At 43.8% G+C, this 23,359-nt stretch overlaps 1 protein-coding gene across 5 annotated transcripts in view; it reads left to right on the top strand.

Annotated features, from left to right (window-relative positions):
* mast3a (microtubule associated serine/threonine kinase 3a) overlaps positions 1-23,359 on the top strand; it is an 85,831-nt gene that overhangs the window by 7,936 nt on the left and 54,536 nt on the right. For 3 of the 5 annotated variants that reach the window (XM_083782540.1, XM_083782539.1, XM_083782538.1), the window contains 4 exons: positions 2,439-2,527; positions 5,456-5,528; positions 17,145-17,165; positions 19,261-19,339. In XM_083782540.1, the coding sequence (XP_083638666.1) occupies positions 2,439-2,527; positions 5,456-5,528; positions 17,145-17,165; positions 19,261-19,339 (262 nt within the window). The remainder of the gene's footprint in view (positions 1-2,438; positions 2,528-5,455; positions 5,529-17,144; positions 17,166-19,260; positions 19,340-23,359) is intronic. The other 2 variants (XM_083782542.1, XM_083782541.1) reach the window with 1 other exon arrangement.

Genomic DNA, 23,359 nt, shown 5'->3' with positions numbered 1-23,359 from the left:
CAATAGTAACGCCGTTGAACCAACACATAGCAATTTGTTGAACGTTACGTGTGTCCAGGGCGATGCCGTGGCGTTGACGTTATGGCTAATAGTAATCTGTGTTTATAGAAGTGTTGTTATGTCTCAGTCTGGGGTCATATGATAGCCTGTGTGTTGGTTTACATTACATCCGCCCTATATTTTTTTTGTTTCCGACATAGAAACGTGGCCATTGTAGAGTGTGTGTGTGTGTGTGTGTGTGCGTGTGTGTGTGCGCGCGCGTGCGTGCGCGTGCGCTTATTGTTGTGGGAGCAGCCTGCTCCTATTATATGCAATGCATTGTCTTGCAGAGTTAACAAGCTGTCGCTTATAGGGGACAGAATGTCCCGATTCGGATGGACTGGACTGTATATTATGCATGTGTTTGTGTGGTATACATACATTTGAGAATATCTTCTGTTAATTCCAATGTATGCCTTTTTATATAGGCATATGTCATTTAGATTATAATTCCCCTAAACCACTGTAGGCCACTAAACCCCACCTTTGTATTGGGATTCATTGGGGGTAATGTCTCTATGCTTTTAGAATCATGCTATTATACTCTGCCGATGTTAGTCACTGACTCAACGCATGATGACTTTGAATGGAACAACCAAGTGAATAAATAGAGATGTTTGACTAACAGACTGGAGCACTGTACACTGTACACTGTACAGGCCTGCTGTGTCACTGGCTCACATGCTTCATAGCTAAAGTACGTAGTCATCTGTCAAGTCCTTCCAAATCCAAACCCTCTTGTTTGTTCTTCCACAAGAATAGCCTTATCGGCTGCAAAAGTGTTGATAAGCAAACTCACACGTGGTGCAGGTTTGATGTTTCGATGACACATTGCCAAAGCCTCCTAATCTACCAATGACAACAAGTTATCCATTTCCTGATAAGGATAAGACGGAATGGTTAAAGTTCATGTCTGCAGTGCAGTATTGTCTAGAGGAGTCTTTAGCCAAAAGGCTTAATTGGCTGCCTCTCTGTTTCCGTGCAGCCTGTGTGCCAGTTTGCATCACTTTGATTCGGGGGAGGCGTATAGACGCTTGTGTTATGACTGACTAAAACCCCCAGAGCACAGCACAGAAATGTCAGGCCTGGTTGTTGTCTCCTCGAGCTGCTCAATCATTTTTTTAGGTCACTGCCATGCAGAAAGAAGGCAGCATTAATATATAATTCCCGGGGAAGAAGAACATGATGAGCGGCTCAGAGCCCATGACAGCCTCTTAATAACAGGGTGGGTGGCGTGTCTCTCTGATGTCATGTTGATGATGTCAGTCCTGTCCAAATGATGGAGGAAGGAGATGGTGGACCTGAATGAGACCCTGATAATGTGGAAGAGAGAGAGAGAGATAGAGAGAGAGAGAGAGAGAGAGAGAGAGAGAGAGGGGGTTTGTGAGATTAGCCCTGGACACAGTAGGGCGCTCACCTGCCAGGGCCCTGGAGGCACTTGACACATACAAATCACACCCGTGTTAAGTATAAGTGCCAGTGCAACTCAGTGTGGGGGTCCCCGGAACTTCCAGAGACCCCCCCCCTCCCCTTAAAAACGGTGGAAAATAATCCACAAATTCTGCTCCCCCTATAGAAGCTATGTTTCTCTTCCATCGCCCCACCCTATCATGTGAATAAGGTCAATTAGCAGGGAGGGAAGGACAGTGGCCCCTACTCCAACCATACTGACTACTGTCATAAATACAGTAATACACTGTGCTCCTATAATAGACCACTGCACTGACTCAATTGGGGTTGAATATAGTTGTCCACTTATTATGATTATGTAATTGCACTTTCTAATATAGATATTTTGTTATAGAGCCAACACTCGGTTCATGTCACAGTCCTTGACAAATTAGCCTCGGTACCAGGCTTTCATTTTTTTTGGTGCAAAAATGTAAAGCCTGGAGGAACGCATTGGCCGCTCTGGTCTAAAAGTGGGAGTCAACCCTTCCGGGTGGGCATCGCTCCAAATGATGTGACGTAGCGCTGCACTAGGGGGGAGAGGAGGGGCCGGGGGTGACGGACAGATCGATGAGATCCAATCAGGGCGTGCGCAAATCTGAGCCGCGACCCGCCCCTCTAGACCAGAAACCTAACACGTTAGCTCAGGCTATTGACAAACTAGCTTTTCCTTGCACCCCCCCAGCGCAGCAATCGACAGTGCTCCTCAATCTAGAAGACAAATTGGCCTTTTCAAGAAAATGCCACAAACATTTGCTGAAATCTACCGAGAAGAGTGGCAACTTTGTCTTTAGAATTTCTTTTATCGCAATTTGTTAATGAAAACAAAACTATTGCCAGGCATCTAGACTTGCTCTGGGCTTTCATGTCACACAGTCTAATAACATTGTTTAAAGTAATTGCTTTTCTCTCTCTCTCTCTCCACGCCCCCCCCCCCCTCCCTCACATAGCGCCCGTAATAATAAAAGGAGGAGTCTGGCAGTTGGAACGCCATCGCCCACGCTCTCAAGACCTCTGTCGCCTCTCCCACTTGGTACAGGTAAAGATGGAGTGTTTGTCTGCTGCTCTGCACTGCACACTGCATGCTATTTCAGTGATGTCAGTAGGTTTTCAATGTAATGAGTCCCAGACTCCCGGGGATGCAGGGGTGGTCTTTTATAAATGAGTCCCAGGGACATTTTGATGAGTCCCACTTCAGCAACTTTAGGAGTCATATTTTGTCATATTGTCGTTTACAAATTGCAGCATTTGACCCATTTAGGCCTGACCTCGAAATTTTAAAAGATTCTTCTAAATCCTCCAGTTTTCTGAAATAAATATTTTCACGATAAAAGAAAAAATAGCAGACCTACAAGCTCGTAGCGCGCCACTCGGTGGCGCGCTATGAGCTTGTAGACATGCTATTTTTCAATAGCAAAATTATAACATAATGTTTAAAACACCAAAAGGGTTTCCCACCCAAAGTGGGTTAACTGCCATTTCATTTTATATGGTTATAATGTGGTTATATTCATGTAGAAAACAGAAGAAGATTAATTTTTTTACATGTATTATTTTTTACTGTACATGCTGAGTACAGTAGTGCGTCCCGTGGATGCAGAGGTCGTTGTTTTATTGCGTCCCTTAACTGTAAACTGCGTTTTGGGATGCAAAATGCAGCCTATTTTAATCTCTGCTATTTATTTATGCATGCAGAGAACTATAAAACAGGGAACATGTCAAGACAAGCAGGTTGTTGTTGTTTCTATTCTCTGGCATGTCACTGGACTAGATGGGTTGTTTTTTATAGTGTCCTACATACAGTATGACTTGGGTGTGGCATTACAGTTTTGAATGGGGATTGTGTACATGTAAGCACCACCTTGTCTGCCGTGGTGTTGCTGTCGTTTTCATTGCAATTGATTATAATGAGCAGAGGTTAAAATAGGGTGCATTTTTGCATCCCAAAACGCAGTTTATAGTTAAGGGGACGCAATAAAACAACGACCTCTGCATCTATTGTACTGTACTGTTGTTTTATTCTAGTTTATTTTGCTAGCTTTAGTTATAATAATCATTTCTTCTCCTGTTATCTACATGAATATAACCACATTATAACCATATACAATGAAGGAGTTAATGGACTCATAAAATGTCCCTGGAACTCATCTAAAAGACCATCCCTGCATCCCGGGACTCATTACATTGAAAACCTGTTTACATCACTGAATGAGATGTGAGATACTCACATTTATGCTTTGGAAAATCTGGAGAGTTTGTTTAATTTCTAGTAGGGGATTTACAGGCCTGCAGGGTTTTTCCTTTCCCTGCACTGATATCTAAACCAGTGGTTATCAAAGTTTATTTAGTATTGGGGATGATCTTTACGTTCAGGACTATAGGCCAGATCACAGCCCATATGGGGATGATCTTCGTCTTCACCAGTTGAAATAATATAGCTTATTGGGGGGCCCGATCCGACTAGTTAATGATATGATTTAAGTTGATCTGGCTTTGATTGGACTCTCTCTGATTCATCCAGGGATGTCCGTCTTATTAGTGGGCCAACATTTGTGTTGGTTGAAATCAGGTGATTTTCTGGGACAGATCTGTGGTTTTGCTTGATTTGGCCCCAAACGAGACGTCACCAATTCGTCCAGGCTGGGTTATAAAAATGGGTGGTAAATAGAGTATTCTCTGAGCACAGTGCTCTGTCCAAGAAGGTAATGAATGCCAGACTGGCTATTTGAGAAAATTGATGATAGAAACCACACTTTTTTAAAGATCCTAATAAAAACAAATCAACAGTGGTGTCGTGTGGGTGTACTGCCTGCCTAACTTTGGTGTATTGTGGAACGTGGTGGAGGTCAAGTGCAACCAGCGAAGCCCCCCCCCCCCCCCCCCCCTTCCCCGTCTGGCAATTAACTAAAGGACAGCCACTTGACTATGTGGCTGTATAGGTCAATAATGCATGAATCCTTCATGATGCATGTGGCTTGGTCTCTAATGGGTACAACGGGGACTCTACGGACCAGAGACATCTCCATAGTTGTCTCTACACCAGAGATTCCCCAACCTTTTGTATACTGTGAAGTACCACCTTGGAAAATATCTGGCTCTCCCAAGTACCTGACCTGTACCACCATAATAACTGATGTTAAAATACAGGAGCGTAGACCTCCCCCATTTGTTCCATTCCTAAGCCAATAATGCTCATGCTGCTCTGACAAAACTCATCGGCACAACTGATGATATTTCTAACGTGATTCTTAATCCCGTTCTCAAATGTTTTATTTAACAGCCATTTTGACCAGATTTAGATCAGATTAAAAAAATGTCTTCTACATCCTGACAGGTTTCTGAAAAAGCTATGTTTCTATGTCAGTCGTTCTTTGATTTTTCAAAAATAGCAGACCTACAAGCTCGTAGCGCGCCACTCGGTGCCGCGCTACGAGCTTATAGATCTGCTATTCTTCAATAGCTAACACCAAAAGGGGTTCCCGCCCAAAAATGGGTTAACGGCTAGGTGTGCTGTCGCTTGGTCAGAAGAACTACCTGTAGTAATATAAATATTTCATTCCACTTTTGTCCTTTTTTTCCCCTTTTTTTTTGGGCAACTCTTGTTGTACCACGAGAGGGAGGGGCTCAAGTACCACCAGTGGTACAAGTACCAGGGAACAGAACCCCTGGTCTACACACACCATCCTTGAGAACAATAGTAGGGGTCACCAGTGATGGGGACTGATTGGGGGAACAATTACATTTGGGGCAAATGGCTACGAGCCTGTAGGTCTGCTATTTTTGAAAAATCTAAGAACGACTGACATAGAAACATATAGCTTTTTCAGAAAAAAAAAACTTATCTCAGGTCAGATTCTAAAGGACATTCAGGAATCCGCAGCTCATGTAGAGTAGACAAACAACAAGTCAAACCATTGGAACATATCTTGGCCATTTCTTACGGTTTATGTATTGTGTTTCTCCTCAGCCGGCAGTAGTCCCTCGGAAAGCCCCAGAAATATCTCTGCCAGCAGCTCTGCCAACTTCCAATTTGCCCGCAGGTAAGAACCAAGTCGGCGGCTTTCTCTTGTTTCAACTCCTGTGCTGTTTTCTCCCAGCGCCTCGTATAAAAAACATGATCATCAGGTCTTATTGTCATATAAGGAGGTATAATTTGTTTTCCAAAAAGTGTACATTGTTTGTTAAAATGTTGTTTTTATGTGGACACGCCCACCAGTTCATTAAATATGCCTGGTTTGCCTGGTGGGTGGTGATCCATCTGAACTGAAGCCGCACCCACAGCTGTAGTTGTATGATAAAGGGGGAGGGGTTAGGGGAGGGGCTGATAGTGTGATGTCACTATATTACTGTTTATTTCATTGACTGTCAAGGGTTCAGCCTCCAGGAAGAAACTAATAAAGTCAAGTACTGTCACCTCATAGACACATGCAAAACTGGAAAAATACAAAAATTGTGGCCTCAACTTTTGGGCCCTTTTCCAGCAGCACGATGCTATGATATGACGTGCATTAATCCCTGTCCAAGTGGATCAGATTTAGATCTGGGGGGGTATTTCAAAATTAAAAACAGCATTGGGAATTTTGAGATCACTTTGATATTAGATCTGTGATGTGAATTATCTCAGCAAACATTATGTCAATAAGAAATAAATAAATTTGATTAATCAAATAATATCTCGGTTAGGCATTTTTAGGTATCTTCCACCCATTTTATGCCACATTCAAAATGTAAAACGTGGCACACCAGTAAAGAAATGCAGAAAGGCATACAAGTCAAATTGCCTATTTATAGCGACCGTAGGCTATACAAAACTGCATATACATTTATATAGTATAGTATATAGTTTTTGTGTTAAACAAAAGGGTATTGGTGTCATGAAGTCCAACGGACCTAGAATGAATCAGAATGGAAAGACGTTAAATTGTCTAAAAGTATTCAATCAAAAATCTGTGTTCAACGCATAAGGAAGTAATAGCCCCACTCGAGTGCATTAGAGTATTTTTTTATAGTATTTTTGTATTTTATTATTTTAATACCTTTAATCACCTTTTCAATGCGGGGCCAAGTTTGCAGGCCTATTGGTAATACTAATAAATAATATGTTTTGCAAAAATATAGAAAAAACTAGAAAAAGTGCCCTTCTGGGCACAGGTCTCCACCAGGATAGGAATGTAGGACATTGCAGCTTGCCTTCATCTGGTGGTTGGATAAAAGGGCAACAAAAGTAAACTAGAAAAAGGGCACAGGTCTCCACCAGGATTTCTTCCTCGGCCTAGTGGGAATATGCGTGCACAGTTTCATCGCAATCGGACGCTGCGTTGAGGAGTTGTGGCGATTTGTACAAAGGGGGCTACTCCTGAAAACTGTAGGAGCCAATCGTGGCCAATCAGGATGGAATATGAGAAATCAAACAAACCTGTCTTGATCACATGACTATGGAGATCATGTGTACCGATTTGCGTGAAATTTGGATAAAATCTGAAGGAGTAATAATAGAAAATGTGTTTTACATATGTCGGCCTCCTGGTGGCGCTATAAAGAGCAGATGTGAAAAATTCCAGGCAAAGGTTTTTCCTTGGCCTCTAAGGTGAAGGTATTGCATGTGGTCCCTGGTCATGCATTTAGTATGTTTTTTATCGACCACTAGTTGGGAAACGAACTAGTTCATTAAGTGACCTGGTGATGTATGATGACATCAATGTCAGTTACTGGGAAGTCGGATGTCAAGAACTTCCACAGAAAGGGAGTTTGAATTTCAAGGGAAAGTGAACCGGATTGACTGGTTGAGTCTATTAGGAAATGTCAAATGTGCCCATATAATCATGCAATCGCATGTGTCTGCTATCTATGATGAGTTTAATATGCAAGGTTAAGAGAACAGAGTAAGGGCAACCATGGGAAAGGAATAGCTCCGGACGACTAGCATATGCCAGTTAAATTACTGACTGTTAAGGGCTTGATTTAATTTATATTAATTTTAATATCCCCTCACCCAACTCAACAGTGGTTGATTCTTAGTCAGCGTGGTGGTCCCCAGGTTTATTATTAGTCAGCGTGGTGGTCCCTGGTTCATAATCAGTTGAAAACCCCTGCTCTAGGGAGTTGGCATACAAAGTTATCCACAGATCCGTGCAGTTAGAGGTAAAACACTTTTTGGCCAGTTATAGCGCCACCTTGAGGCTGAGTTGAAATTGTTCATGTGGCATTTCGTCCTCGGCCTAGTGGGAATGTGGGTGCACAATTTCACGGAAATCACGCGATGTGTTCATGATTTGCAGCATTTTGTTTGAAACTGAGCACTCCTGTGAACTTTGGAAGCCAATCTCAACCAATCAGGATGGAGTCTGAGAAATCTGAAAGACCGGTTTCATTGAATGGCTCTAGAGAGACTGTGTACCAATTTGCGTGATGTTTGGACTAAATCTGTAGGTGTACTGTGCAAAAACGTGTTTTGCACAAAGCGGCCTCCTGGTGGCGATATAACAGGCCGTTCTGGAAAGTTTGGGGCAGAGGTTCATCGTTGGCATCCAGGGAGTGTGTGTGCAAAATTTGGCATCGACCGGGTTAACGGTGGCCGAGATTAGCTGCTCATGGACACACACACGGACGGACACACACACGGACGGACACACGGACGGACGGAGTGCAAAACATACTCTCCCCCCATGCCTTCAGCCTGGTGGAGACAATTATCCACAGATCCGTGCAGTTAGAGGTAAAAATACTTTTCGGCCAGTTATAGCGCCACCTTGAGGCTGAGTTGAAATTGTTCATGTGGCATTTCTTCCTCGGCCTAGTGGGAATGTGCGTGCACAATTTCACGGAAATCACGCGATGTGTTCATGATTTGCAGCATTTTGTTTGAAACTGAGCACTCCTGTGAACTTTGGAAGCCAATCTTAACCAATCAGGATGGAGTCTGAGAAATCTGAAAGACCCGTTTCGTTGAATGGCTCTAGAGAGACTGTGTACCAATTTGCGCGATGTTTGGACAAAATCTGTAGGTGTACTGTGCAAAAACTTGTTTTGCACAAAGCGGCCTCCTGGTGGCGCTATAACAGGCCGTTCTGGAAATTTTGGGGCAGAGGTTCATCGTTGGCATCCAGGGAGTGTGTGTGCAAAATTGTACTGTGCAAAAACTTGTTTTGCACAAAGCGGCCTCCTGGTGGCGCTATAACAGGCCGTTCTGGAAATTTTGGGGCAGAGGTTCATCGTTGGCATCCAGGGAGTGTGTGTGCAAAATTTGGCATCGACCGGGTTAACGGTGCCGGAGATTAGCTGCTCACGGACACACGGACGGACGGACGGACGGACGGACGGACGGACGTAGTGCAAAACATACTCTCCCCCCATGCCTTCGGCCTGGTGGAGACAATAATCCCTGATATTTGGTTGGCTATTGGAACCCCTTTTGGTGTTTTAAGCATTATGTTATATTTAGCTATTGAAAAATAGCAGATCTACAAGCTCATAAGCGTGGCACCGAGTGCAGCGCTACGAGATTGTAGATCTGCTATTTTTGAAGAATCGTAAAAATGTGGCGCCAATCTTTGAATATATATTATTTCAGAGCGAACGTTTTTAACTCAAATCTTCGTTTCTAGGGGGTCCCCCAGTATGGACTGACATACTGTAGAAACATGGGTTTTTCAGAAAACTGTCAAGATTTAGAAGGCATTTGTAGAATCGTCTAAATGGGTTAATGAGCATGATCAAGGCCCTAGCTGGTGTTTTCTCCAGCCTATAGTGGAAACAAGAATATATGAGGCATGCTTAAGCAGCCAAAAGGCCCGAGGGCCACTCACAGGACACAGGACGTGGCATTTGTCAAGCCAATTAAAGCAGGAAGTCAGTTCACACACACACATTACTTGGATATGTTGTGATTACGGAACAACAATTCATGCGTCATACCACATTCCCACTTGTGCTTCTTCTTGTCATTTCTCGATGCATTTCACCCATTTTGTCCGGGAACTTCTTTTGGTGTTTTCAGCTTTATGTTATACTTTAGCTGATCTGAATAGCAGATCTACAAGCTCGTAGCGCGGCACCGCTAGGAGCTTGTAGGTCTGCTATTTTTGAAAAATCTTGAAAATGTAGTGCAAAGCTTTGAATATATATTCTTTCAGAGCGTTTTTAACTAAAAGCTTTGCTTCTGGGAGGTCCTTGCAGGAACAACATATTTTCAGATGGGGGGTCGGCAGCCAAATAGGCTACATGTATTTGTAGGGGTCCTTGACATGAAAATGTTTGAGAACGACTGACATAGAAACATGGGGGGTTTTCAGAAAACTGTCATGATTTAGAAGACATTTGTAGAATCGTCCTCAGGTCTAAATGGTTTAAGCAGAACACTAGAAAAGAATGCTTAATCACTTGTTATACTTGCTATACTACTACTAATACTAATACTGTACTAGCCAGTTGGATTTCTAGGCTATAGGAACCCACATAACTACACTAGCTTGGCAGGATTTACGCATGTTGCCCCTTGAGTTTATTTTAACAGTGGATTGTGCCTTCTACCTGCACTATTCATATGTTTAATTCGTCATTTTAATGCCAATAGAAAAATCTGTGACATACACACTATATCTCATTCTCAACACGGTAATCCTATAGTATTATACTCAGTCCTGATGGTGGCGGTATAACTTCACCATTATGCCGATTTTGACCAAATAGAGCGAATCTGGCGATGTCATTTCCTGTCCACGTGATCACAACATCCGCTAGTTTTCTCCACTGTTACACAGTCAGATGTCCGGGATGCTAAGCTATCATCATTTATTTTAATAACCAAGTCAAATTAAGCTCTAATCAAGCCCCAAATATCGCATATTACGCAGCGATGCACATAAGGACCGCGCTTGTGCGTGCGAGAGTGTGCATGCGAGGATTTCAGCCGGTTTTAGGTAGATTACATCGGCCGTTAGCCAAACAAGCTAAAGGTTGCTACATTTTGCTACATTAAGCCCCCGATTATAGGGAATAAAACGTTTACGTCATTTACGTCAACGGTTATGATGGCTTTTTAAAATTTGTATTCATTACATCAATCACGTCAATAGCCATAAGGGGGTTATTAATAAGAACACAATTTTTGACTCCAGTACTAACATGCCGAGCATTTCACTTATAAGTACAGCAAAATGCTTCAGGATTTACCAATTTGCCCATTGGTGTTTCGTCATGGGAAGTCAGTTTGTGACTAATGATTGAAAATATCTTCTACTTTGATATTCTGTATGAATAGTTTTATTGAAGCACAGCAACTGGACACTACACTGCTACACCATAGGCTTCTGAGATGGGGGCATCTTTTGATAGAATTCGCTTGGCACAAAGCCGCATGACTCATCTGAATTTATTGAGGCTCTTTAAGCTGCCAGTGTTGGGACAGATGCTGCGCCGGCACTTTCTTTGAGAGCTGCTGCGGCGCTGGTTGTTTATTCACAGCCTAATAATATACACCCCTGCTGTTTATTTATGCACTTATACTTTTTGGACGTAAACATTCTCATGAAATGGGAAATATGTATCGTATACCGCAAAGAACCAGGGACTGTTTGCAAACTAGTAAGAATGGCCATTTGGAGAAATTCACCCAAAACTTTTAGGCTGAGGAATATATATCTCCACCCTTTTTCACATTGGCCTGTTATAGCGCCAACAACAGGTGGATTATTTTGCAAAGCACATTCTTTTTGGAACAAAATGCCTCAAATCATCCAATTGCCATCCAAGGCGTGAGAAAAAATGGCACCCTTTTCCCACATTGGCCTATTATAGCGCCACCAGGAGGCCACAGCCTGACTCAAGGGCTACTTTATCTAGTTAAGGAATTTGCTTGGCAACTCATTTGTAATCAATTTGATTACGACTAATCGATTAACCATCGCACATCTATTTCTGACCGGGGAAGGATTTCCAACAGTCCTGACTCACGACGACACGTCATGGTTTTCTGTGGCTTTTCACCCTAGCCACCCACCCAGCTCCCCCACTTTAATGGACTGTACGCCCCTTCCTCTTTAAGCTCGCAGGGACCTTAACCCATTTTGACCTGACGTCAAAAAAATAAAATAAAAAAAGTCTTCTGAAAGAATATATATTCAAAGATTTGTGCCGCATTCTTACGATTTTTGCACTATATTTTCAAGATTTTTCAAAAATAGCAGACCTAGTGGCGCGCTACGAGCTTGTAGATCTGCTATTTTTCAATAGCTAAAGTATAACATAATGCTTTAAAACACCAAAAGTCGTTCCCGCCCAAAATGGGATAATACCTAAACCTGGTGACTGAAGTCATGCATTACTAACGCTTGCTGGATTCTACGTAGGTCTGTTATGAAACAGACTACACCACACGCAAGTACAGTCGCACACACACACACGCTATAGGGCTTTCACTTCTAGGGATTAGTACCAACAAGGTCGACTAGTGGATTTACTAGTCGACTAGTTGAATAGTCGACTAGTTGCTTAAATCCCTAACGCACGCACGCTAGGCATGTGGAAAATAATCGACACGTATCGATACATCGATACAGACGTGTGCGACGCGAGTGCATCGGTTCATTCACTGTGTATCGGATACAATTGACGGGTGAAATCTCGATGCATCGTTCGCGGAGTGCTCGCATCGGTAAAATCCATGGTTGCACGGTGCAACCATGGATTTTACCGATGCAAGCACGGTGCAAGCAACTTGCACCGTTTTTTTCATGTTGTATTTCACCCTATTCTGTGTTTCCGAGGCGCAACGCACCATCAGAAAAGGAAAAAAAAAAAAAAAAAATTGTCTCTCGCAGCGCCTTGCACACACAGTCAGTGAACAGAAGCTACCGTACGACGGTGCAGAGTAGACAGACACGTTGAGACTGTGAGACAACAGACTATAAAGAGCACTAACAGAAGTGAGCCCCACGCATTAAACAAGAGAAGCACCACCTTTAACTTCATAAAATAGCTGTCCGAGTAGCTTTGTCCGTCGATCAGTTGACTTTTCACTGTAGCGCTGTGTGCTGGTAATTATCCACACTCCACAGCTGTTCTTGCTGATTCTCCGACGCGAATCATGCGAATCTGCGCCGCGATAATCAATTTTGTGCAGTCTGCACACACGTGTACAACAACAACAACAAAGCCACAGCCGGGTGTACTACTTGCGTTTAAAGTCGTTTACAACCGTTTCACAACTTTCCAGTTTCCACTGTCCAGCTTTCCCCTGCTGTTCTCTGGGATAGAATACTTATTTATATTCTGCAGCACGACGGTGTCGCACGCCTAAAATTGCAGATCCACAAGCTCACAGCGGGGCGTGGATGAGACGCGTTCTGAGCTTGTACATCTGCCATGTATTTAAAAAGTTAATAATACAGGCCAGGGTCAAGCCAAGGACCACTTAGCTGAGAGTGAGAGATCAAGTAGGGACCCCCACTATACATATAGGCTATTATATTATAAAACTGTGTTGCAGATTATACTAGAAATAGACTTGTTTGACAGCACTACCAGTGTGACCTGTAATTTTTCTATTTATATGTTAGTAACATTAATTGATGAACGATAGGCTATTACATTTTAATCTCTTGAACACTCAAATTGACCTTTGGGGTATAATAATTATACTATAGCGGCGCCTATGATTAGTAATCTAACAATTCCACAATAACCAGCAGAGAGCAGACCCTTTGTTTACTTACAGAATTCTATAAGTTGGGTGGTTTGAGATGCAGAGCTATAATACTAACCTACAGTAAAACAATAAATTGCTTTGAATTGAAATGTAATGCATTTTACATGTTTTGGGAAATTAATAGAGCTTTAATATAAATCCTTTCTAATGTGTTGAAGCGCCATCAAATGGCATCGTATCGCATCATATCGCAATGTCCAGAATTTAATCGCCATCAAATCGTATCGGGAAGAGGGGTGAATCGCATCATATCGCCAGGAGATTCCATGTATCGCTAAAGTGTCGTATCGCTGGCAGTGCATCGAGATGCGTATCGAATCGGCCTCAGTGCTGAGATTCACATGCCTAACGCACGCACGCACGCACCCACGCACGGTCTCACACACCACACCTTTTAATAAACTAATCTATTAACAGGACTAATCTCCTGGTTCCCTTGGCCAACACCATTCCAAACACGGAACCCTTCCAAAAATCAATATGTCCTCTGCATCGATTTAGCTTAACGCGTGCTTGCTTCTATACCGGGTGCTATAACCTGACACACCGTGTGACCGTCGGTGTCATCATCGCATATATTGAATCTGTTAAACAGAGTGTCCTCGAGAGTGACGCCACGATGCCGATATAAGACGGGGGGAATCGGAAGGAGGTTAACCCACCCATTTCCACTGGACACCAGAGTTGGGGTCCGTTACTCATAAAAGTAATACACTACATATTACATATTACTTTTGAAAAAAGTAATGCCTTACATTACTTTATTACTCCCTGGAGAAAGTAACTAGTTGCATTACTCGTTACATTACTTTTGCGTTACTCCATGAAATTGCCTGTAATTTACCACTTAACAAATCTTTATAATCCTAATAAGGACACAAGATCTTTCTTTATGCTCTTTACCAGGTTGTGGAGGGATAAAACAAAATGGGCTTTTCCAAAACGGTCTAGTGCAGTGGTTCTCTTGACCTTGTAAAACTTTTTCTATGCAAACTTCTAATCAATTCTTCAATCATTCTTCAATTAAAAGCACATTGCTTTTAATTGATCTTTTATTTTTTGATATTCATGTACTCACTGTGTTGCATTACTGCTTGTTTTTTAATGTCGTTGCCTTGCTTTTCTTTTTTTTCCTCCATTGCTCTGTAAAGCACTTTGAGATGCATTTCATGTCATGTATTATTATTATTAACAACATTAATGAAGTGAACCGTTCAGAAACAGATAGGCGTATGTGTATACGTTTTATATGTTCATTCGAGGAACCGTCACCTCTCTCTCTCTCTCTCTCTCTCTCTCTCTCTCTCTGTCACTTCTAGGGCAGGCAATCAAGCAAATGCGATTATTCATGCGAATGATGCGATACTTAATATTAATAGCGGCGAAGCAAGCAAACCGCTCATTTTACATTTGAAATGAAGGTGCCTCCTCCCCTATCCTCTCTCTCTCTCTCTCTCTCTCTCTCTCTCTCTCTCTCGAAAAGCAACTGAACTTGCTGTTGAAAAGCCGGTCGTTTTCTTTTTCCTTTTGCCGGGCCGGGGCGGGCGCGTTGTTGATTAATATATTGTTTTGCGGGGCAGGGCCGTGCGCGTTGTTGATTAATATATTGTTTTGCGGGGCAGGGCCGTGCGCGTTGTTGATTAATATATTGTTTTGCGGGGCAGGGCCGTGCGCGTTGTTGATTAATATATTGTTTTGCGGGGCAGGGCCGGGCGCGTTGTTGATTAATATATTGTTTTGCGGGGCAGGGCCGTGCACGTTGTTGATTAATATATTGTTTTGCGGGGCAGGGCCGTGCGCGTTGTTGATTAATATATTGTTTTGCGGGGCAGGGCCGTGCGCGTTGTTGATTAATATATTGTTTTGCGGGGCAGGGCCGGGCGCGTTGTTGATTAATATATTGTTTTGCGGGGCAGGGCCGTGCGCGTTGTTGATTAATATATTGTTTTGCGGGGCAGGGCCGGGCGCGTTGTTGATTAATATATTGTTTTGCGGGGCAGGGCCGGGCGCGTTGTTGATTAATATATTGTTTTGCGGGGCCGGGCGCGTTGTTGATTAATATATTGTTTTGCGGGGCAGGGCCGGGCGCGTTGTTGATTAATATATTGTTTTGCGGGGCAGGGCCGGGCGCGTTGTTGATTAATATATTGTTTTGCGGGGCAGGGCCGGGCCGGGCGCGTTGTTGATGTGCGGGTTGTTGATTAATATATTGTTTTGCGGGGCGGGGCAGGTCGGTGCGGGGCTGGCTCCCGTGGCGGGGCAGGACGGGCGGGTTATGCAATAAAGCCATCCCGCGCGACACTATTGTGCACATATTGTTGTTGTGTGTATAGCTAGGTGTCTATAGCGCCTATCTGCGCATAGGATGTGTGTACAGGACAGGTATGTCAAAATGGGGACATGGTACTACACTCCAAGGACCACCGGTGGTCCTTGGAGGGGGTTCCAGGTACATATTGGAGAGTCGATAACCAAATATACCCTTTTAGATCTTTGACCCATTTAGACCTGAGGACGAGGTCTACAATGTCTTCTAAATCCCGTGACAGTTTTCGGAAAAAAAACATTCTCATTCGTTCTCAAACTATTTCATGTCAATATTTCATGAGCTTGTAGATCTGCTATTTTTCAATAGCTAAAGTATAACGGGCGGGGCGGGGCGGCGGTGGTTCAGGGGTAGAGTGCCTGGATGGTAACCGTAAGGTTGCCAGTTCGAACCCGGGCTCCCCCAGAGTTACTGTCGAAGTGTCCTTGAGCAAGACACTGAACCCCTAATTGCTCCCGATGTGCTAGTTGGTGCCTTGCATGGTTTCCGCTGCCATCGGTGTATGAATGTGTGTGTGAATGGGTGAATGTAATGCACAATCTCTGTAAAGCGCCTTGGATATAGGTGCTATATAAATGCACCATTTACCATTTATAACATAATGCTTAAAACACCGAAAGGGGGTTCCCGCCCAAAGAATGCTGAATAAATAATGGGCCTTGATATGAAAAGGATTGAAAAATAATTATTGTCCGAAACCAAATACAGAATATAGGAAACAGTTGTCCGAAAACCGAATACCGAATATCCGAATATGATTAATATTATATATCTTTTTTTTCCTACCATTGCTGTCATGGCCTTACCTTGAAGATGGAGTGCCACAATGTTTGTATTTTTTCATGTGTCTATGAGGTGAGGTACTTCATTAGACACCCTGCAGTCGTTTTTATGTGCATTAATGGTGTATTAATTTTGTATTTAGTGTTTCTTCCTGGAGGCTGAACCCTTGACAGTCAAACGGGCCAATGAAATAAACAGCAATATAGTGACACCACACTATCAGCCCCTCCCCTAACCCCTCCCCCTTTATCATACAACTACAGCTGTGGGTGCGGCTTCAGTTCAGGTGGATCACCGCCCATCACCACCCACCAGGCAAACCAGGCATACTTAATTAACTGGTGGGCGTGCCCACATAAAAACAACATTTTAACAAGTACTGTACACTTTTTTGAAAAAAGTATACCTCCTTATATAACAATAAGAACTGATGATCATGTTTAAGGGTGGAAAAAAATCACGGCACTCCATCTTTAAAGCTACCTGATTTATGGCAAAACGTAACTTAAATAATAATCACTAGTATGGGCCCATAAAACATTTATTCCGCTCTTTTGAATGCATTAATTGCATACACTATTCCGTGATATATTTTCTGCCAATTCGGGCCGAAACCAAATAGGCTGAAAATGCATTTTTATCCATTTTCTGCAGCCAAATATTCGGTGCATCACTAAGTACTACAGCATGAGAAGTGCAGCTTGACTCAACCGCCCACTGAGCCCAGCATTGACTCTGATCTTTGTTTGTTTGTTTCTTCTCTCCCTCTCTTTCTTTCAATCTGTTTGTCGTTCTCTGTCTACCTTCCTGACCTGCCTCTGCCTCTGCTTTGACTCCACACAGTCACCTGGCGCGTACTGAAAGGTAAAGACAACGGCCATTTCCCACGTTACCGCTTGCAATTCACCATTTGTCAGCCTTTCTGATTGGTCCCTGACTATAGCCTGGAACTCACCTATGCTTTCTATTGCATAGGCAGCTCCCGCCGGGAGAAACTACACTCAGCTGCATGACATGAGACTAATTAATTATAGAGCGACAGAGAGAGAGAGAGGAGTACGTGTGTGCGCATGTCCGTCAATTTAACAATGGTGCAGACGAACAGAAATCAGCAGAGAGTGAGCGACGTTTGCGCTACTGTATATGCCGAATTGAAGTGGACTCGGTCCCAGACTTTTTTTCCCCTCCCTGGAAATAAAAACGTCTGTGGTTTCCGAGGCTAGTCCCTGACCAGCGGTGCCGTGTCATTAGTCAGAAGGTTCATTGTTCCGAAATTACTATCCCTATCTCTAACCCTAACCTAAACCTAACCGCAAGCACGGGAGCAAAAGTTCCCTGACCAGCAGGCTCTTTCTGCCTCGTTCCGCGTTGGTTCTGCCTTGTTGAATTTGCTAAAACAATTTTTTTTGGAGAAAAAACCCCCCCTCAAAACAAACATGATATGTGCCCAGTCACCATGCTGCACCTGTGACGTTCCTTTTTTACTGACACCCACGTTTAAAATAAGAATTGAACGCACAGAATATCAATACGAAGCAACCGAAAAAACGGCAAACCAATAGAGCGTCGCAATAGAGCGAAATTATTCCCAATGCATTTTTCCCATAGACATTTCAAAAGGTATTTATTTAAAGACGGTTACGCCGCGGACAAAGCCAACTCGAGTCGTGACAACTCATGACAACAAACACAATATTTTGGACCAAGCACATAATTACAAAGAAGAAAAACAACAAAAAAGGTTTTGTAACCTGACGTTTTTTTTTCCTTCTTTCTAATTATTTGTTCGGCCCCCCAAAAAAATGTGTTTGCTGTCATGATTTGTCACGACAAGAGTTGGCTTTGTCTGCGGCGTAAACGTCTTTAAATAAATACTTTTTGAAATGTCTATGAGGAAAATGAACAGAGAATCATCATTTCCTGGGCCCTGGTAGGGGGGGGGGGGGGGGCGGGACTGCGACGCTCTATAGGTGCGAAGAGGCGGGGCACAGCCACGGGCGGGACTTTGACAAAGGGTGAATTTCCAGCATCTCATAACCCATTTTGTGGCGGGAACCCCTTTTGGTGTTAGCATTATGCTATGCTTTAGCTATTGAAAAATAGCAGATCTACAAGCTCATAGCGCGCCACCGAGTGGCGCGCTACGAGCTTGTAGGTCTGCTATTTTTTTTAAATCGAAGAACGACTGACATAGAAACTGACATTTTTAGAATCTGAACTCAGCCCCTGCCCCCTTTTACCACGTCTGTAAAACAACTGCCCCTCTTCAGACCAACGAATGCAGCGTTTACTGAGGTGGAAGAAATGCAAAAACAATGCCACTCCTTTTCCATGCCATGCCTTTCACAGGCAGCATTTATTTGAAATTTCACTAGAGGATTATTCCTCAGGAGAATTGCTTTTTTCCCCCCGCCGAAGTCTCCTGAACTTGAACACAGCATTTTTTTGCGTTGAACAAAATGTGTTTAGAAATCCATGTCGTTTACACCTGCATCTCCACTAGCTAAAGAGTGCTGGGTTGCTCCCCCGAAAATAGCTGATCTACAAGCGCACAACGCGACGCGTTGTGAGCTTGTAGATCTGCTATTTTTGCACTTTCTTTTTTGTCCCTAAAGTGCCCTCTTACGGGTTTTCCGCCCCTGCCTCTCTCTCTGCACGTCCCTGGGTTGAGGAGTGTCGCATGACGGGGGATTTTTACAGGTTTTCTCACGAATCCACTGAAAACGTGGTGTAAATGTTATTGTGTTTGTCTCTCTCTACACAGAGCGGACGGTCGAATCCACTGAAAACGTGGTGTAAATGTTATTGTGTTTGTCTCTCTCTACACAGAGCGGACGGTCGAATCCACTGAAAACGTGGTGTAAATGTTATTGTGTTTGTCTCTCTCTACACAGAGCGGACGGTCGAATCCACTGAAAACGTGGTGTAAATGTTATTGTGTTTGTCTCTCTCTACACAGAGCGGACGGTCGAAGGTGGTCCGTGGCTTCCGTTCCCTCCTCCGGATACTGCACCAATCCACCCAGCTCCTCAGTATCTGTGAGTTACACCTCTCTCTCTCTCTCTCTCTCTCTCTGTCTCTAATCTCTGTCTCTCTCCCATACGTTGTCTCCGTTCGCTGTCATCACATATTCACCTTCTCTGATCTAAAACACTGCCATGCGGGGCCGTGTGTCATAAACTTGCGGTAGCTGCTGCTGCCAAACTGTAAAATCCTAGTCTGCCTAACATGCAGTGTTGTTTTCGTCGACTATAAAAAAAACTAAAATGTTCGTCGACTACCATTTTTCCACTGACGAAAACTAAATGGAAACTAAATGAAAACTAAGCTATGATGACTAAAACCAAGACTAAATATATACTGACCATTTCGTCCACCAAAAATAAATTAGACTAAAATGTTAGGAATGGACTAGTGGACAAGAGATCCAGTATAAGTCATTTCACACTTGGTTGCATGCTGAAAATAGCCGATCTACAAGCTCACAACGCGTCGCAGTGCGGCGCGTTGTGAGCTTGTAGATCGGCTATTTTCAGCAAGAGTGAAAACAGTCATTACGATGGCATCAAGGCCCGCCGAAATACATTTCAGTGGACTAAATCAACTGTAGATTTAGTCAACTAAAATCTTATGATATTTAGTCGACTTAACACTAAAACATTACATTCCAGGTGACTAAAATGTGACTGAAACTAAATGAAAACTATCGAAGAGACTGTGACTAAAACAAAAATCTAAATTTGCTGTAAAAAACAACACTGCTCTCTATCTCTATCTCTCTCCCGTTGCTCTCCTCCTCTCCTTTCGCGTCATCAAATATTCACTATTCTCTAGTCTTGAAACACTGCCATGGGACTATTTAAATCTCCATGTGTCGCTAATGCTCAGTGTGTCGGTCAGTCAGGTGTCCAGTGTGTCCACTGTGTGTCGTAAACCATGGTAGCTGCTGCTGAACTGTAAATCCTATAGTCTGCTAACATGATGGACAACGGAAAGATACCCCTTTACTTTACTTGACTTTATTTGTTTATTTGGACAGGACAATGCATATTAATGGACGTAAATACACCGGATATAGAGCAAAGATGCTATAGTTTTCATCCGCATAGGCGTTGATTTAATCTATCAGTCAATTCCAAAGAGGGGGGGGGGGTGACTTGAATTGAGTTGTCGTTTCCTTCATGGACTAAATTTACGTTACTTAAATTACAGATTGTTTTTCTGCTGAATAGACACAATCGATACATTTTCAGATGCCGCAGTGGAAGACATCGTGACAGTTTGAATGCCAAATGTTAACTCTGGAGTGAGTGTGGAACTATAGTGGCCCTCTGGAGTGAGAGTGGAACTATAGTGTCCCTCTGGAGTGAGAGTGGAACTATAGTGTCCCTCTGGAGTGAGTGTGGAACTATAGTGGCCCTCTGGAGTGAGTGTGGAACTATAGTGGCCCTCTGGAGTGAGAGTGGAACTATAGTGGCCCTCTGGAGTGAGAGTGGAACTATAGTGGCCCTCTGGAGTGAGAGTGGAACTATAGTTGCCCTCTGGAGTGAGAGTGGAACTATAGTGGCCCACTGGAGTGAGAGTGGAACTATAGTGGCCCTCTGGAGTGAGAGTGGAACTATAGTGGCCCACTGGAGTGAGAGTGGAACTATAGTGTCCCTCTGGAGTGAGAGTGGAACTATAGTGGCCCTCTGGAGTGAGAGTGGAACTATAGTGGGCCACTGGAGTGAGTGTGGAACTATAGTGGCCCTCTGGAGTGAGAGTGGAACTATAGTGGCCCTCTGGAGTGAGAGTGGAACTATAGTGGCCCTCTGGAGTGAGAGTGTAACTATAGTGGCCCTCTGGAGTGAGAGTGGAACTATAGTGGCCCTCTCCATTGTCAAAGTTGCCCACCTCTGATGCAGAGCCTTCCTTCACAGGCCTTTCATCATGTTTTTTTGCTGCTGGGAGTCGTGGTGGAAGTGGGGAAGGAAATCAGGACCAGTTTTCTGTTGTTGTTACCAAAGTCAATAACTGCAATAGGGCTGGGCAGTTAACCGAAAATATATCGAAAACTTTGTTTAAAACCCATATCTTAATCTCACTCATGTGGGTTAAATAATAATAATATAATAATATGAGCCCCCCCCCCCCCCACACACACGTATAAACGGTACTTTTTGGACAGAAAGGGATTTTCTTTCCACAGGAGGAAAAATAGTCTCTATGAGGCAATTCTCTGGGCAATATCGGTAGAAGGCACATTGGAGTAACTAAAAGTATTTTTTTCCCCGGTGGAAACAAAATCCCTTTCTGTCCAAAAAGTACCGTTTATACGTGTGGTGGGGGGCTCAGAGTGCTCCCACTAAGGAAAGTAGGCTTTCTAATGACACAACCCGCCTTTGTTTTGGTGAGAAGCAAAATAAGTTATTTTTATTTACGCTAAAGACGAGAGGCTGGTCTGCATTCATGCGAGCTCCGGAAGTTGACCGTAACATAGCTCTAAATGCAACGGCATTAGAGCTATGGACCAGAGCTACATCAAGGGCCTACTCTGTCCTTCTTCTCTGACTACTGTATGTTCCTTGCTCAGCTGTGTAATGCTGCTGCTGCCCTCGCTTGCCAAAGGAAAAATGCAGAAATCACATGGGCTAATCGCTTACAATAACATTAGACTTGTGTGGAAAAGCAGCATTTTTCCTGACTGACATCACTGCTAAGCAAGAGACTGGATGACATTGCACATTTCCTCTCGCCTCAACCCTTCCTCTCTGGAAGTCAAACGGTGGGCATCCGGCCAGCTAGGTTCCTTTGCTTGCTTTGCTAGCACCCGCTAGCTGAATGTTGACGAGTTCTGTGGTGAAAAACCTTGTCTCGAACGTTGACTGAAAACTGCAACCCCGGTCATGAAAAACAATGAGTGGTGTCTTGTCACTTGTGTGTGGTGGCTGTAATTGTCTACAGCCTATAACACATGGCTTGGAGAGACGGTGAGGTCAGCTAGGCCTGGCTTGCACACAATGGCCTTTTTGAGGCCCCGGCTGGCTGTCAGTGAGGTCGTTATGTTGCTGCTTGGCTTTGACACCGAACGCCTCTCCGGTTTCCTCCCTCAGGTTCTCTCTTTCTCTGTGGGCTCTGTCTTATCGCTAATGTTCTCTCTCTCTGCTTTTAATTGCCGTCCTTTTTTTTTGTTGGTTTCTTAATCTCTTTTCTCCCTGCTCTGACTCCGTTTCTCTCTCTTTTTCGTGTTCATTCTCTCATTTCATTCCCCCCCCCCCCGTCTCTACTGTTCTTCTGTCTTTGTTCTTTTTCCTCTTCTGGTCAGAGGAGCCGCTCTTCCCCCCCCCCCCTCCTCCACCCCCCCCCCCCTTCCCTCCCTCCCACCCACCCCCCCCCCCCCCCCCCCCCCCCCCACCCCCTCTTTGCCCTTCCTTGAGCGAAACTCGAGATCCCTGCCAGACAGGACAGGGATATAAATTCCAGGCCCTGTAGTGTCGCACATTTTGGTTCGACAGGGAAAAACTAATGCATATTCTAGCATAAACCTTGTCAGAAGAAACCTTGTATATTTATATATCCCTATTTCATCTTACTGTACTAAGAGAGCAGTGACCATTGCATTGGGCACTGACCTGCTTGTGGAACGATGCAAGTTGGAAATGCATGCTCAACTTAGTTGCCACTATTTGCCACACTAAACACATTTGTGATGTCAGAACAGGCCCTGGAGCCAGAGGCCTTTTGTGGCGGTTGTGGACAACCGTGAGTCCGACCGACTCGACACCGGGCACTGCACTCCCTGTGGGGGGGTGTGGAACGCGATGTGTCGTATTTGAAGTCGGTGGGGCGGACGGTTCTTGAGTTACGTGGATTACAGCCGCTGCCGTACACGTACGTACGTACGTACGTACGTACGTATGTACGTACAGACAGACAGACAGACAGACAGACATGGTGCATTTATAGATAGATGTTGTTCAGTTTGTTGTGCCCTACTTTTAGTACTTTGTCATAGCCAATTTGCACTTATAGCTCTGTTATTTTTGCTATTTCTGAAGAATTGTGGGGGGAAAAACAGG

The sequence above is a fragment of the Protomyctophum parallelum genome (genome assembly GCF_964188405.1).
Source record: "Protomyctophum parallelum genome assembly, chromosome: 14".
NCBI lineage: Eukaryota > Metazoa > Chordata > Actinopteri > Myctophiformes > Myctophidae > Protomyctophum > Protomyctophum parallelum.
The sequence above is the reverse complement of the archived record's forward strand: the minus strand, read 5'-3'. Positions and strand labels throughout refer to the sequence as shown.